General features: G+C 44.1%; 2 protein-coding genes across 2 annotated transcripts in view; both read right to left on the minus strand.

Moving 5' to 3' along the window:
- Positions 1–545: 545 nt before the first annotated feature.
- On the minus strand, positions 546–10,727 carry drg1 (developmentally regulated GTP binding protein 1). The gene is made up of 10 exons (XM_063211284.1): positions 10,538–10,727; positions 9,781–9,904; positions 7,800–7,975; positions 6,659–6,728; positions 5,783–5,952; positions 5,408–5,538; positions 4,283–4,358; positions 3,620–3,711; positions 2,589–2,711; positions 546–1,119 (listed from the first exon to the last, which is right to left on the minus strand). The coding sequence occupies exons 1-10, from the start codon at positions 10,574–10,576 to the stop codon at positions 1,020–1,022; spliced, it is 1,101 nt and encodes a 366-aa protein (XP_063067354.1). The 5' UTR covers positions 10,577–10,727; the 3' UTR covers positions 546–1,019.
- A 3,413-nt stretch (positions 10,728–14,140) lies between these two features.
- The window catches only part of kcnn2 (potassium calcium-activated channel subfamily N member 2), a 78,012-nt gene continuing 74,578 nt past the window's right edge, over positions 14,141–17,574 (minus strand). Inside the window, exon 9 of the mRNA XM_063211285.1 lies at positions 14,141–14,430. Within this exon, the coding sequence (XP_063067355.1) occupies positions 14,149–14,430 (282 nt within the window). The 3' untranslated portion in view covers positions 14,141–14,148. The remainder of the gene's footprint in view (positions 14,431–17,574) is intronic.

The raw sequence follows: 17,574 nt of genomic DNA on the forward strand, positions 1-17,574 counted from the left end.
AAGTGGAGGAGGCAAGGTCACATATTAAAACGCACTCACACACACACACACACCTCAAAGCTCCTCCAACACCCTCTTTGCAGCAGATCCTGGCCGAGTGTTGCGTGTCGTGCCGTTCCACCACACACACACGCACGCACAACCCTCCCACCCATCCTCTCCTCTCCTCACGTGCCGTCCCACCAGCACAATAGATCCAATTACTCTGCGGGAGCCCAAGTGGGATTTTCTTCCTGTGGGTCAAATTAATTTATCAGCCCTCCCCGCCCCGCCCCGCCCCTCCTCCTTCAAATGGATGGCTCAGCTCAGCTCAGCGCAGAGATGAATGAATTGAATCTGCATAACACTGAGTGCTGAGCGGGACAGCTCTGACATCGACAGCAGACACTTAAGGGATGATGCTTACGTCCTCGAAACGCAGCACACAAAGGAAACCCTCCTGACATATCACTTAGGAACCATAAATAACTGAAAAGGCAAATAGGCACCATACCACACCACCGAGCCAATAGTGAATGGAAGTGAATGGAACACACACACAGACATACTTGAGTCACTTTTATTCTTTATTTGTCTTTACTATACGCCTTTTAAAACATATATATTTCGGGATGGAAAGACCTTTTCTCTCCCTGAAATGGTTTGTAAGCATATCTGGAAAGTGAATGTTTGGGTAGGGACAGTGTTTGAGATTGGGTGGGGGCAGATTAAATGCACTTACGTATTTACAATCTTTTTATTGTTGTTTTTCGACATTTCGCTTTATTTCATCACCGCAAGATGACCATGGCAATATAGGTTTGTTTGTGTGTGTGTGTGTGTGTGTGTGTGTGTGTGTGTGTGTGTGTGTTTTTTTATAGTTATTTTTTGGCCCGTGTGAAAGCAGAGTTCGACAGATATCATGCAACGCACTGGTGTCCTTGACGTCCTTGATATGCCGTTCTGTCCGCACCTCTTTTCTTTCTCTCCTCCTCCTCCTCCTCCTCCTCCTCTCTCTCCAGGTCGTGTGTGTGATGGGTCTATTTCTTGACGAGCTGGATGACATCCTCATCGTCGAGTGTGTGCTCCCTGCCCACCTTCTGGGGGTTGTGCTTGACCGAGGAGCCCCACACCAGCGCACTGCAGACAGGTCAAGAGGACAGAGTTAGGTTAGGCAGGATCAGCATTTTACATTCTTAAAAGGGAACAAAAACCTCTCCAACTTAAACTATGATTGTATAACCTGCCAAATGTGAGGTAGGATATTTTCTCATTTCATTCATTTTTGCCGTCAACAATACCAATGAAGGATATATTGCTTAATGGGGCTTACCTCGCAAGTGCGATAACACAATAACGCAAGCTTCCCTCCCCCCCACCCCCTTCGTCTAGCATCCCTACCCCTCCCTCTATAGCACAAGAATCCCAGTTCAGTGGTCCAAGACACTAACATCACTTCCACACTCTTTTCCTGCACCCTCGCATCCATGGATGTAGAGCAGTGTTTCTCAACCTTTTTTAAGGTAAGGCACCCTTTCAATTCATGAAAAATCTCAAGGCACCCCAAACAAGCCGTAACATGGCATCGCATCCGATACCAAACAAGCTTAGAAAGGTAAAACATTTGGAGACATTCGAAGTTGCAGCTTTATCTCAGACAGGCTACGTGTAGGCCATACTGGGTGAGCTAAATTAAATTTATTTTAGATTCCACTGACTAAGCATTCATATAGACAAATATATATTATATTACATAATTTATTTATTCATTTAGGTCAATTTCACATACCGTCAGCCACGTTTCCGTGGCACCCCTGAAGGGGGCGTGCGGCACCCCGGTTGAGAAACACTGATGTAGAGTATTAAACTAGAGGCAGCACTGCAATACGTGACAGCACTGGAAAAGAGCTGTGCTCTTCAGTCAGTCAATACAAATGAATGGAGAACACATCGACCTCTGTCAAAAAATGGCCAAAAACTGTGTGAATGTTAAGTGTTAATCAAGGACCATATCTGAAATGCCAGGCTGTATTTACTTAAATCATAAATGCATTTTAAAATCAGTTCACATTAGTTAGGTACCGGTACATACAGCATATTTTAAATATTGTCCTTTCAAATATTGCCCGTGTTGTCCATTTTTGACAAAGGTTTGCCCCCTTCTCCATTCAGTTACATTGCTAAGGTCACAAATAAGGGCTGCCAGGATTGCAGTGAAAAAAGGGACGGTGTCATCTCTAGTCTAGTGTTCTACCTCTATGCTCGCATCTCTATACCCATTGGTCTATTGCAAAATGAAAAGCCTCAGTCATAACCTTATGGTCAACAAAATGGTCATGACCAAGTCTTAATATGTTACTTAAGTCTCTCTGTAATGTCACAGCAATGCTATTAAGACGTAGTTGAGTGTTTTCGGCACATCTGCAGCAAGAGGCTACACTCCTTGATGAGGTTCTTGTGGACGTCGGTTCACGCAGAAATCCTCCAGTCCGACCCGGACCCCAACCCCAACTACTGCCTCTTTCCGCCACCCCCCCCATCCTCCTCCTCCATGACATCCCCCCATCTGCCCCGTTCCTGCAGTGTCCCCTGTGATGTGCTGTACGTACTGTTTAAACTCCTTGATGAGGTTCTTGTGGATCTTCAGGCAGAAGTCCTCCACGGTGGTGTGCTCATCAGGCAGTACGACCGGAGACGTGTAGTCAGGCAGCTGGCCCTTGGGCTTGGTGTAGCTGCAGAGGGAGAGGTAACACAGGCACACACATTAGGCTATGTACTGTAGAAAAGAAAGATGTCCTCCGCGCTCTAGCACTTCACAATCTGGTGCGTCATGGAAAAGGACTAGTATGTGCAGACAAAGAAGGAAGTCACCGGAGCATCTTCAGATGTGAATATTTTACTGTTTGATTGGGTAAATGCCAAGACTAACGTTTCAACATCCTCACATCTTCAGAGTCAATATGATATATATGATGATGATGATGATGATGTATGACATACAGGATGAGGATACATATTGACTGAATAAGACGTGAAAACGTCGAAACGTTAGACTTGGCACTTGCCCAATAAAACATTAAGACGTGTTTAAATTCACACATGCACGGATGTGTGGACGCCCACACACAACCGCACTCAATCGCTGTCATGCATGCACAGACATGGGTGTAGCTGTGTGTGTGCGTGTGTGTGTGTGCGTGTTTGCGCATGTACATGCGTATTGAAGGAGAATTTCGGCCAGTTTGGGTTCATATCACATCTTGGGTGGACCAAGGGAAATGGGTGAAAGGGTAAACCGTGACGCATACCACGGCCAAAACGTTCAAAAGTGTTTTAAGGCAGGCTAGGAGCTTCATAACAGGTTAAATCTATGCCCGTTTCGCCACGCTTTAACCGAAAAACGGCGCAATTGAACAACTTTGTGCAGCACGCATGAACCTTTCACGCGGTTTTCCCTTTCACCCATTTCCCTTGGTCCACCCAAGATGTGATATGAACCCAAACTGGCCGAAATTCTCCTTTAAGAGCGGGGTAGTAAGGTGTGTGTGTGTGTGTGTGTGTGTGTGTGTGTGTGTGTGTGTGTGTGTGTGTGTGTGTGTGTGTGTGTGTGTGTGTGTGCGTGCATATTATCTGTTCTTACATGCGCACTAGCTGCAGGTAGTCCCAGATCTTCTCCAGCAGATCGTCAAAGTTCCAGCGATGATGAGCAGAGATGGGCACGCAGTGGGGGACCTTAGGGGACCATACATTACATTTAGATTACACTAAATGCAGATTACACACGTGTAAATACAGAGACTGCCACACTGTGGAGAACCTGGTAGACTACACTTTACATTACTTTACGATTAGATTTCATTAATATACGCATGGAAATATAGAGATGGATAAGCAGTGGTGTACCTTTAGATTGCATCATGATGCATTACATTTGGCAGACACTTCATACTTCCATAATCAATCAACAAATATAGAGGTAAGGCCATACACAGGCTGTGCCCTCCTAGTGATGCAACTCTTTCAGAGTTGCAACTAGTCAGGTCAAGAACAATGCAAGTACTTTCTGAGTTAACGAAAACACGGGAACTCCTCCCACTTTGTCAACCATAAGCAAACCAAGGGAGGCGGGTCAACCATGCCGTTTGGGAGATGTTAATTGTTATGCTCTTGGTCAGACCAAGTTTCAAAGAGATTTGAATGTCGATGATAATCAGGCTAACACATTACATCACATTACATTGTACATTGCATCGGTGTGTTGCATACACACATACTGTATGGCGATGGGAAGCCAGTGCTGTACCTTATAAATGATGTCTAGCTCCTCCACGGAGATCTGGTCGATCTTATTCAGCACGTAGATGCAGGGGATGTACACACTGAAGGGACAACAAACAACAGACAACTCAATCAGAACCAGATGAGGAAATACTGCACTGCACTGCAGCTGTGGCCTAGTGGTTAGAGAGTTGGTCTTTCAATCTAGGGGTTGACGGTTCGAATCCCCCTGACCACTCCCTACATCTCCATCCATGGCTGAAGTGCCCTTGAGCAAGGCACCTAACCCCACATTGCTCCAGGGACTGTAACCAATACCCTGAAAAATAATAGTTGTAAGTCGCTTTGAATAAATGAAAGCGTCAGCTAAATGCAATGTAACATCCTGCATCAGGGTAGCCATCGTTTTCACCTCCTCAAGGATATACTGTATGTGGATTTCACGTTTGTAAACCCTGGCCGCGCGACCCTGGCTGCGCACTGTTCAACCTCTGATTATTGGGAAACTGCTGTCGGTCAAAAAAACTGAGCTCACATGGTTGGCTGCCAGCATGTTGTCCCTCCTCACAACATCAACGTCTGCAAATGAAAAAACCTATGTATGGACAGCTAAATTCGAAACTGCCTCTTAAGTCAGCTCAACCTCACTTGATGTTAGGAACAGTCAGAACAACGGCGAATGGCATTGTAAAACAATACTTACACATTCTAGACTATTGGCAGTAATAGAAAAAGAAGTGGTTTTACTATTTTTATGACTACACAGCATACTATTGTTATTAAACAGGGACTTTACTATAATGTTTCAGCTTGTTGAAAATGCTGAATAATAATTAGGGATGCACCGAATCCCAGATTCGGTTTCGGATTCGGACTTGTTGATGGGGTTCGGTTTTGGTGATCGGAGTAGGATTCGTTATTAGGTTTCGGATTCTGAAAAATCTTAAGCAGTGGATTTGGTACACGGCAAAACCTTAAAAAAAAAAAAAAATCAGGATTCTATACATCCCTAAAGTAATAAATGATAGTAATAACAATAGTAGTAAGTAATAATAATGAGCATCATGTCCTATCTGCCTCTGTAGGGGGGTCAGGGGTGGAAGGTCATGCTCTGGTGACCTCTGACCTCTAGGGGGTGCGCGTGACCTACCGGTTGCCCTCCACCACGTCGATGAGGTCGTCAGCGGTGGCGTCACAGCGGAGTGTCACGTCAGCGTTGTGGATCTTGTACTCCGACAGGATGCTCTTCACCGTGTCACCATCCAGCTCACTCTGGGCACACTGCAATACAATACAAGGAATTACAGTACAATACTGTATGGTACAATACAATACAATATAATGCAATGCAATTTAAAACAAATCAAGTCGACTGTACTTTATTGTCAAATTCTTCTTTATGACTTACATTACACATCACATGATCCTATACTAGCTGTGAAGTTAATGCCCTCATTAAAGATGTGTTTGGTGTATGCACACACAACTAAACACACACACAGTCCTGTAGTGTACATGTACGTACGGTGGCGGTGAAGTTGATGCCTCCTTTGTCCTTCTTCTTGAAGCCGATGTTGGGCGGGCGCTTGTTGAGCCTGATGCCAAATCCCTCCAGCTCGTGCTCAATCAGCTTCTTATGGCCCAGAGGCTTCAGCACGTCCAGCACGATCAGGATCAGGTTACACGTACGTGCCACTGGAACATAATATAACATGAACAGCGCATTACATAACAATACAAGTCTGACAGGCGGACAAAGATTTGTCTTTGTGAGCACAGGAGGGCACAACAATTTCAAGAATGCGTTTCAGACGGACAGACAGATCGGCCGACGGACGGACATACCCTCTTATAGAGATGCTAGGACGCATCTAATAACATGACCAATATAACATGGGGATTCAGTATGTCCAGTATAGGGTTACATGTACGGGCCACTGAAATACATCATCACCAACGTTACACAACCCATTATAATATAACATAACTCATCATGAACACTCATCTCAGGAGCAGGTTACACGTCTGTTTAGTTTATTTAGTTTAGCTGAAACAGGGACCATGCACATAGAGTCATTGGTTACAAGAGTAAGATGGCTAATAATAGCTAATAGCTAATAATACTAGTTTCCATCCGCAGAATTGTATGGTTGCTGTTGCTATACAATGTTTTTACATCTAATAGACGAAATAAAATCAATCAATCAATCAATCAATCAATCAATCAATCAATCAGTCCCTGGGCAGGTAAAGCTAATACTCGCCGTGCGCACCACTGCAATAGGATACCACCAGGAAGGATGGGACAACGCTCCCCTTAGGAGACCGAACTTGAGCACAGTCCTTTGCACTGGGTAGTCAGGATTTGGGGTAAGACGTTTGTTAACGCTGGTTTGTTTACCTGCGATGACCTGTCGTCCTCTGCCCTTGCCGTCCTTGGCTCCCTCAATGATACCTGGCAGATCCAGCAGCTGAGGACAAACACAAACACAAAGACATCACTCACACGGTCAACAAGGCCACACAACCACCAGCATGCTCTGCTGCATTTGGTTACCCTGTATTTAAACATGTGTACTGAAAATACTAGGGTTGATGAATCTATTCCAATTCAATGCTCAACACGTGCACACAACCACTAGTGCACACCTTATCAACCTTCAAAACCAACTAACCAAAGCAGAAGTGCATAAAGGACTGTACCAAAATCACTCTAAAGTATGCCTAGCGTCTCCAATGTGGTGCCCACGGGCGCCAGTTAGCCCTCCAGGAGCTTCTGAGGAGCCCACCAAGGATGTTAATAAACAGTGACAACAACTACAAGATCTTGGTCACAATTAATTCGTTTTTCTTCATTTAAATTAGAGAGAAATTCGAGAGATTATTTCTGTATAACATATAGAGAATATACCTTTATAACCTATGATCAAATTATCATTCAATCATTTGAGAGCAATGTCAAACCCTTAGTAGAGGATTTTGAACAAACAAGTAGCACTCAGGTAGCCATCAGTTGCCCCTGGTAGCCCTCAGACCCAGAAAGGCTGGAGCATGATACAGTAGGCCTATATCAAACCCAAGTGCCTGTCCTCACCTGTATCACTTGGCTCCTTTGTAGCGGATGACACAGCGGTGAGGGTGGCTCCATGGACTACTGTATACAGTATTATGGGGCACCTAAGTCACGCCCTCTACTTCCTGGTTCATGGGGCAGGGAGAGTCAAAAAATAATTACTGCGCTTGAAAATTAGTGTTTTTTTGACACCAATCCAAACCTTGGATCTCCACCAATGCACCACAAATCCAAAAATCACTCATTTTCAAGCCCAGGAATCATTTTTTGACTCCCTCTGCCCCATGAACCAGGAAGTAGAGGGCGTGACTTAGGTGCCCCATACCGTGGCTATAATATGCATGCAGGTATGTACCTGTATCTTGGCTCCCTTGTAGTGGGTGACACAGTGGTGAGGGTGGCTCCATGGACTACTGTATACCGTATTATACCGTGGCTATAGTATGCATGTATATATGCAGGTATGTACCTGTATCTTGGCTCCCTTGTAGCGGATGACGCCGGGTACGGTGGTCAGGGTGGTGAACTCGTACGCTGCCACTTCAGAGTAGACGCCAGCCAGGTTGCTAAGCAACGTCGACTTGCCAACCGAGGGGAACCCCACGAACCCGATACGGGCGTCACCGGTCTTGGCCACGTCGAAACCTGCACAGGACGACAGTCAAAGAGTATTAGGGTAGGGTACAGACGATGGAAAGAGGTAGGTCTGCACAGTGTCAAATGTACTCTGAAAATAAACCTGATTTAATTATTAAGACATGCAGTGTTTTATAATACACTTGACTCTATTTTACTGTATTTATGTTAATTATTTTTACTGTACTTTTATTATGTTTATACTTTTGTTTTTCTCCCAACTTAAGCATGAACCAATATTTGTAATACTTTAATTGCTCCCTCTCAGTTACTTATGTGTTGTTGTGTTTGTGTAAGAAAAATGAAAATTCAATAAATAAACAATTTAAAAAAAAGACATGCAGTGTTTCGATCAGCCTGGATCTTCGTCAGGCATGGCACTAAGCTAGTGCCTCGCCTGAAACAACAGTGACTGAAGCGTACAAGCAGAGATTTACACACAACCCCACCTTTGAGAACATATTCCAAATACTACATTTCGACCTCAAAATAACAATTTACCGTTGACCAGCTGATAAATTCGGCAATTTGGTTTTTGTCAGCGTCTGGTACAAATCACCACTTTACAAAGCCAGTTTCCCCACTTGCTCCCGAACCGAACCTCTGAGGCAGGACCAAGGAGACATCTTTCTCGAGCAGAGTCTCTGTATTTGCCACAGAGGCAAGAGTGGGGAAGGGGGCCCTCTTCTGTCCAAAATGTGTCCATGAAATGACTGCTTCTTGTGACTAAACAAGGCAATACAAGGCAAGTCCCAAGCATTTCAACACAGTCCTCCCAAGAACTGGTTGCGATTGAAAGATAAAAGCCGAAGACAAAGTAAAAGGCCACATGCTTTTCTTGCAAAGTAACTGACAAACAATTCACCACACAATACATCTAATGTGATTTATCTCATTACTTGCAATAAAGAATATGTGTGGAAAACCAGTCGACGACACAATAGCGCTATAGGGCTCAGACACGACAAATTTACAACACACACTATTCACATTACACAGTCCAATCTCTGATCTTTTAAAGAATCTCTGTTGAACGATTGCACCACACTTTGTAGCCACCCATGCTGATCAATAACATTTGATAACACAAGATTTTGAAGTGTCCTCCACAGTTATGTCTTTGATGTAGGGCTGGGACGATTAATCGACTATAAAAATTAGTCGGCAAGACTTTTCATAGTCGACTAATCGTTTCATTTAATTTAGTGCTTTTTATGTACTTTTCTAATGCTTTATTACTTTATCGAAAAACCTAAAATTGCCCAGCACGTATGAATTGAACATTGTATCTCGGAGTAAATAAGCTACTATCATGATTTAAAGGTCACTGAGAGCTCAGGGACCTAATTTTAACGGTTTCTTTCTTTTTTCCCCAATTTCCTTGAAGATTAAAGTGCTAGACTACTTGAAAAATTAATCGTTTGACTAATCGACTATTCGAAAAAAATAGTTGATAGATTAATCGGGAGAAAAATAATCGTTTAGGACAGCTCTACTATGATGCATGTTTGTGTAACTTGCTCTCTCTCCAGTTGTGCCTGTTCGAATCCAACTGCTGTCATGCCTGTTTTCTACATAAAGAGTACCACCACCATTATGTTTGGGCAATCGAAACTGTCGGAGACGACGTTGTTGAAGGACACTCCAGGATGATCTGGGATTCGAACTTGCAACCTTGCGATTACAAGACCAACTCTCTTAGGTCATGGCTGCTCATGTGGTTTATGTGTGTGTGTGTGTGTGTGTGTGTGTGTGTGTGTGTGTGTGTGTGTGTGTGTGTGTGTGTGTGTGTGTGTGTGTGTGTGTGTCCATACCCTCTCCAGTGCCTCCCCCGCTGCCTCCTTTAGGGGTGATGAGCTCTCTGCGCATCTTGGCCAGACGAGCCTTCAGCAGACCCAGATGGTGAGCAGTGGCCTTGTTCTTCTGGGTCCTGGCCATCTACAGCACACAAACATACTTTGGATCCACTCTTTGGCAGCAGTATACCAAAAACCCACTGAGACATTTGTGTACATTTAGGCAGTAATCTTACAACAACAACAAACAGATTGCCAAACAGCCAAAATGGTGCATATTCCAATCACATTACTCTAGTCTACTCATTTTAACTGGGATTTGCATTGCTTGGTCCAGAGCTTCGCATGCCACTGTCAGACTCAAGTGTCATATCAGAAGAAGGTTATTGCATGGCTTTACTCCAAGCTGTCACTTCACTAGTGACTACGAGCCACAAAAGGTATGGATGGATAGGTTGCTGTGTATCTTGGCAACGTAACTTGTGCATTCATTTTCAACAATTGGGTTGAACTTGCTAGCATTACATATAATGAATGCGGTTGTTAGCATTGTAGCTTTGGGACAACTAGTGTCAGTCAGTCTACTTCCATCAACTGAAGATAATGTAAAGCCACCATCTCCTAAAGGCTGCATTTCTTTCGGAATTGCATTCACTACATTTTCAATAAACCATACATGATAGTACGTGCACATATATTCATAGATAAAATGTAACAAGTTAGCCTAGCGCTAAAATGTGACTGACGTCGGCTTCGAGACTGAACATGTGTTTACCTCGTTCTCGATCTCCGCAATTTTCGCAAGCAAACTCATTTTGACGTAGTTTCGGTTCCAACAATAATATAAACAATTATAAATGTAGCTTTTCGGCTACAACAAAATTATTCTCCACGTTGACTTGAGTTTATCGGTGTTACAGGCCTGTAGCCACCGCAACTCCCATGCTGGTCATTCAAGTCCCAGGTTGGTATCGCGAGATTTCTCAAACGTTGAAGACGTTACGAGACTTCATCGCAGCCTTCATGCTGAGCTCCGCTGCCATCTGCTGGATTGGCATAGTAGCTCAACAGGCCCATGTTAGTGTTCACTTCACATCACACACTAGCATTCATTTGCCAATTACAATGAAATGATGATTCAGGTACATTGTGTAATACATTAGTACATTATTTCCAGAATTCACTCTGCCCATTCACAAATGTTACCCTTTTCACGAATAGACTAGGTACTTACCACCACCAGAGACAATTGGGAACTAAGAAAATCTTTGCCACCATGTTCTAAGTAGCCTATTCATTATGACTGTGAAAATTGCGCTTTTCTTACATGAAAGGGTGGATCTTCTCCATGTCCACCATTCTGAATTTCCAGAAATGTGCATTTTTGGCTGCAAAACTTACTGTACTTTGTCCCTACTAGTAGGCTAAATATTATTTCATTGTTCAGTTTATTAAATATTCATGGAAAAAAACAAATTTGCCAGTAGGTGGCAGTTTCAATGAGTAGCATAGTTGCAATGCCTACCTTCTTTGACCACCATCCTACCCAGCGAACCTTTAAGATCACATTATTAATAAAAGCATTGTGGATTTAGAGGCCACTATAAAAATAATTGGCTATAGTCTGCAAACTAGGCTCATTCTAGTAAGCCTTTACCTTACATAGGCCAACAGTAAAGTGCCATGACAGTCTATTAGTTACAATGCATGTAGCACACTATATCTACTGTCAATGCACACAACGAATTCACACACACACACACACACATTTTTGCTAAATAGTTTCATTTTATTGTTTAATATTTCTTTTGCATACAGTATATTCACTCAAAAGTATTAATGTCGGTGATCTTTCCGATCACCCTCTGTAATGTCAAAGCTTTATAACCCAGACATCCCATGCCAAAATCTGGGGGTAGGATTTGGATGGGACACCCATCAAAACCTCCACACCCATCCCACCCACCCACCCGCCACTTGTTGCTGCCGGGCTCTTAAAAAAGAGCCCCATAGGAAGACATTCGGACATTCGCAAAAGATAAAGTCTTGTCTACTTGGTACAGAGTAGTGAGAGTTGAGTTGAGTCGAGTCGAGACGAGCGTGCTTTTCTTTGCCTCTCGTTTAGACAGGGCTGTGCTACACAGAGGTTGGAGGCTGGTCTGATAGACTAGGAGAGAGAGATGCTAGGAGATACGTGGTTCGTTGCACTGCTTCCTGGCCCCAGGCCCTGGCCACCCCCAGCCCAGGCGCTCTACATAGGCCCCATGTGTGCAGTGTGGTAGTCGCTAGTTGGAGCCCCCCCTGACTGGACTGAGAAGGCGGACGGGACGGAATGGAGGAGACAGAGACCGAGGTCTGTGATGGTCTGTTGAGTTGCTGTACATTCCTCGTTGAAACTACGCTCTCTGTGTGAGTGAATGCGGCTTCGTTGTATAGTCTGGAGGAGTGTGTGCTTGTTTATAGTGAAAAGAACATATATATAAAAATAGGAATTTCCCAAAGTTTATTTGCTACTTTCTGAAGGACTGACTGGCTCCTCAAGGTAGCACATGGAGGGTGATATGATGGGACTAAAGAGGTGTTGGTATGGGGTGAGGTCAGCACACACACAACATGACCAGATGGGCCTGACGTGACGGAACATGGCTGCTCCCACCTGTGTGTGTGTGTGTGTCGGCTTCAGATTTGCAAGGAGTGGTGGTGATGATGATGGTGTGTGTGTGTGTGTGTGTGCGCGTGTGTGTGTGTCTGTGTGTGTGCGCACGTGTGTGTGTGTGTGTCTGTGTGTGTGTATGGTGGCATAGTTCTTCAGTCTGATCTGAGGGCTCAGAGCCTAGTTAGGAAGCATAGGTATAGGCAAGCACTACGTAATGAAGCAGTAGTCGAAGCAATCTACAGTTGTTCCTACTCCATAGCACGCTAGTTTCTGGGCGGTAAGACCTGACCTGGTGGTGACAGAGCCTGTGGTAAGGGGCTTGGGGCGGTGGAACACCCGCAAGCTGCAAACATTCTTGTTGCCGGGCCGACAATGTCCTATTGACTAAATATATATATATTTTTTACTCTCTCTCTGTCTCTGATCTAATGAGCAACACAAATCAATATTTTAATCAGTCAGCATTGAAGTGCATTGTAAAAAGTAAGTGCAAGTATAGATTCAGATGCATTCATTTTTTTTGACTTGAGTAAATTGTTTTGCAGTAGGCTATAGCATCCCCCCTTGCCCAAAAAATATATATAGTATGTTGTTTAATAGGGGCGTGAACAGAAATAAACCAACTACTTAGCTGATGCTGTTTCTCATTGGCTGACATTCTACAGGGTTATTTTGGATTTGACAGGGAGGGGAGCCTACTGAAGCTACCCGCGTCGGCAAGGCTGCACATGCCGGGAAGAGACCGTTTTTAAGTTCCTCAATAAAAAGTATTAAAAGCATGCAGGTTCCAGCAGTCCAGATGCACTGAGCATGTCACAAAAAAAAGACAAAGAAAAAAGTAAAAAACGAAATAAAAAATAAATAAATGGGAAGACACAGGTCACCCTCAGTCAGATTGCTAAAGCAGTCGGTGCTATGAGGATGTGCTAGCTCGCTTAGCATAGCTAACACAGCGGGGTCGCACCAGAGGCTGTTGATAGCGATGCACGCACATACGTACGCAAGCATGCACGCACGCACACACGCACAAAACACACACACACACACACACACACACACACACACACACACACACACACACACACACACACACACACACACACACACACACACACACACACACACACACACACCATCCTGTCCATCTCTAAGCACACAGGCACCTTTTAATAGTTTTTACTGAGGAAAGGTATTCTCCATGATCATCATTATTTGAAGAAATAAAGGATAACATATTTCTGAGGTAATAAAAAGAATCCATCAACATTATGCTGAGTTATCCGTTTTTTTTTCTTTAAAAAATCAAAACAATAAAAGGAAAAAAAAGAAAGAAAAAATATTGCCTCCCCCCTCCTCAGAACACCCCGAGTTCCGCCAACGGAACTCCAGGCATAGTACTCGTGTTCCAATCCCTAAGGCCTTCCAGCAGATGTGTCTTGGCCATGCGATTGGCTAAGACTGTCCATCCTATTCGCCTGTAGGGTAAGTTCTCAGATAGAGAAGCAGGAGAGACAGGCAGAAGGAAAGACCAGTCAGAGGTGCTTTAGGAGGCGTTTTGCATTGTTTTTTTTTTCACTTTCTTCTTCTTCATCTCAGACATTATTGTAGTTTCATTAGAGTCTGTTACTGGTGATGCGCTCCCTCCTCCTCCTCCTCCTTCCCCACCTCCTCCTCCTCCTCCTGCTGTTCCCTGCTCCCTGCAAGGGCCTGGCCTGGGGCGGGGGCGGTACCTAGCTGCTCTCCGAGGAGGTGGGGGGCGCTGTGGAGCTGGAGCGTCGGCGCGAGACGGACTGCGAGCGGTCGGGGCTGTGCGTATGTTTGTCGTAGGGCTGAAGCTGCACCTCTAGGAAGTCCCGATGCTGCTGCGAGATTAGCTGCGAGATCAGCCCCGGCAACGCCTGCAGGTTGCCCAGCAACGTCTCCAGCTTGGTCTCCAGGAGGGCGATGCGCTTCTCCATGTCCTCGCCACGCTCGTTCAGGTCCGAGATGAGCTCGTACATGATGTTCTGCGTCTGCAGGCGGACGGCGTGCGCGTGGAGTTGCGCGGCGGACGGGCGCAGGAAGAGAAAAGAGGGGAAGGAGAAAGGAGAAGGCTAGGGTCAGAGGTCAGGAGGAGGGGGAGAGCAGCGCATGGTCACATGACACGGGTCAGTTTGGTCACATGACACGGGGGTGGGGCAGTTGGGGGGTTTACTGGTGGGCAGCCAGGTGGGGTAGGGTGGGGGCCTGAACGGGCTTCACACAAGGGCACCTAAAGTCTCTGTGTGGATCTCTGTCTAATCTATGTGTGTCTACATCTCTCTCTTTCTCTCTTTCTCTCTCTCTCTCCCTTCATATACGTATTTGTGGGGCTGACCAGGTCAGGGTGACTCGGTCAGGGTGACTGTCTAACAGCACACTGTGATTGTCAAATAGCGTGTGTTTGTTTAGTGAGATTACATTTAGAGTGTGTCATATTATTTATCAACGGGGCTTTAAAAAATTCAGTATCTCTGCAGGTGTGTGAACATGTAGGCCTATCTGTGGGGCTCAGCTGTATAATGTCACTCAGTATCTCTCTGTGTGTACATGTTGGTCTCTACATCTTAGCTGTAGCCCTTAGTTCAATATCTCTCGTTGTGTACATATAGGGCTATCTGCAGGGTTTAGTTTGTGGGACTGTTAAAGGGGTATGCCACTATTTTGGGGCAGAATACGGTCAAAATCGTGGGCCGGGGTTTATAAAGGTGGTAAAGTGTCTTATTTTTCATGTTAGGCGTTGTCTTGCTGTAAGACAAGTTAAAAGCGGGAGTATGTAGCTAAGCTAGTCAATCAATCAGTGTAGCATGTGTGATCCATTGACTCTCACTAGCTTAGATACTTACTCCCTCCTTAAAACAAGACAACGCCTAACATGAAAAATAAGCAGAGGTGTATCTTGTCACCAGGCTAGGCAGGCAGCTGCTTGGGGCCTCCGAGCCACTAGATAGTGAATAACAGCTCACACTTTACTACAGTAGTGGTGATTTTGGTTCAAATTTGGTAAAAAAAAAGAATATTTGCTTGGGGTCCCAGCTGATCCTGGAGTCGCCTCTGAAAATAAGACACTTTACCACTTTTATAAACCCCGGCCAACGATTTTAACTGTATTAAGCCCCAAAATAGTGGCATTCCCCTTTAAGTTAGGGGCCACGGTGAGTGAAAGCGAACACACTATGATTATACTGCGTGCCAAGTGTGTGGGAGGGAGTAGTGAAAAGGACCAGAGTCAGGAGCATATCTGCAATCTTCTACCAATAAAACAAATAAACAAACAAACAAACAAACAAGTGGTTTCACAAGGTAAGAAGACATTATCAACTGCAGCAACACACAAGCAGCAGAGCATAGAGAAGACACAGGAGCTGTGAGCAGGAAAACTACGTAGCCGGCCCAGGATCAGAAGCAGAACCAGTGAGCATCTACAGCAGGGGTGGGGAACCTTTTACATTCCAAGGGCCACTTCAAATGCATCCAAGTGCCGTAAAAGTCCTCAGAGGGCCGTACTATGAACACAAAGCAGGATTTTCTCCTTCACTTTAGGCCTATATTGAAGGCAGCCACCTTTTAAACAAACACCACCTTCTCTAGGTTTCCTGAATATAACTTAATTGTATTGCAAATGCATTTTCTAAGATTTCTTTACAAAATATGTCTTATTTCATGAGAAGCTGAATAACATTAAAATTATATCAGGAGGCGAAAAAAAAACGGCCCTCGAGACATAGGTTCCCCACCCCTGATCTACAGTATATCAAAATGAATACTGAATGCATTCTACTAGACAGAGGTGGCCTACAACCAATCAAAGATGTGATTCCGATGATGTATGCACAGCATTTGTTTGTCATCAATGTCCATTTTCTACACCGCTGAAAACAGACAGGGTGACCAGACATGGTCAGGCCAAGGCTATAGAGGAAAAAATATTAATGATAAGAGCATATAAAAGCATCAATGTCATCTGAAATATCATCTAAAGAAATGCGACATGAAATCAGATGTAACTTGCCCATCTATACATTTGAGCAACTAAGGGGCTGTTTATAATATTTTATATTTATATAGACGATTGCGAGGGAAAACGACACGTTTACACGGTAACCCCAACATTGGGGCCTGACAATGCAGAGTGGGGAGTTTGAAGATGAGCCGGATTGCGTCTCCATCTAAATGGAAAAAAAGCATAACATGATCACGTCCCATACACCTTTACGTCACACTCTTCAGATGTTTGTGTTTTCAGACCCCAACGGCACGGTTGCCATGTAAACAGGACACTTAAGATTTTTTGGTAACACTTCACAATAACCTTCCGCTAATTGGTTAACTAATGTTAACTAATGGCAAGGTATTATTATGTCGCCCTGGAAATTGGGGATGTGGGGGGCATAAGCTCTGCTGCATAATCGTGATTATAATTTTTTCCATACTTGTGCAGCCCTAATATATTATTGTCATCAGCAAATGTTCAGTAAGTGTTATACAATTGATTTAATAATTATATATCTATGCTTATCAAAGTATTATAGATGCACAACAAACCATTAGCTAACCATTAGGTTATTGTGAAATGTTACAGAATTTTTTTGTCGCTTTCACTTGTGATCGTTCTAAAAGGCATAGAAAAAGAGACACCATTTTGTCGTCACCATAATCGTAGCCTAAAATGGACAAGCTTTTTCCTTCAACCAAAAAGTTGATTGATTAGTCTCATATTATTTCATGCATACCACTCAAAGCATCACAATTCTGTATGAATTCAGAATTGTACGTTGTTGTGTTCAAAAACATAAACATTTGTAAATCCCAACCCCAGGGCACTAGTGCTTATGCAAGGCACAGCTAAAATACATCTGATCTTAGAACTGAAACACCCCCTCATTAGGGGGGCGCATACAGAAGCACTCTTCTCTTCTCCTGTATGAGACGGAAGCAGTAGTGACAGCTGTGCAAAATGTGACCAGCGTGAGGCATTTCAAAGGGTTGCATCACCCTCTGGCGTGTGTGTGTGTGTGCGTGTGTGCGTGTGTGTGTCTTTACAAAGCTCTCTGGACTCTGAGGCTGTAAAGCGATTAAATTGCATCAGTAGCGAAATGGATAAAATCCCAAATTAATTAAAACAAATTACAATTAGC

This window comes from Engraulis encrasicolus, chromosome 11, assembly GCF_034702125.1.
Source record: "Engraulis encrasicolus isolate BLACKSEA-1 chromosome 11, IST_EnEncr_1.0, whole genome shotgun sequence".
NCBI classification, from domain to species: Eukaryota; Metazoa; Chordata; class Actinopteri; order Clupeiformes; family Engraulidae; genus Engraulis; species Engraulis encrasicolus.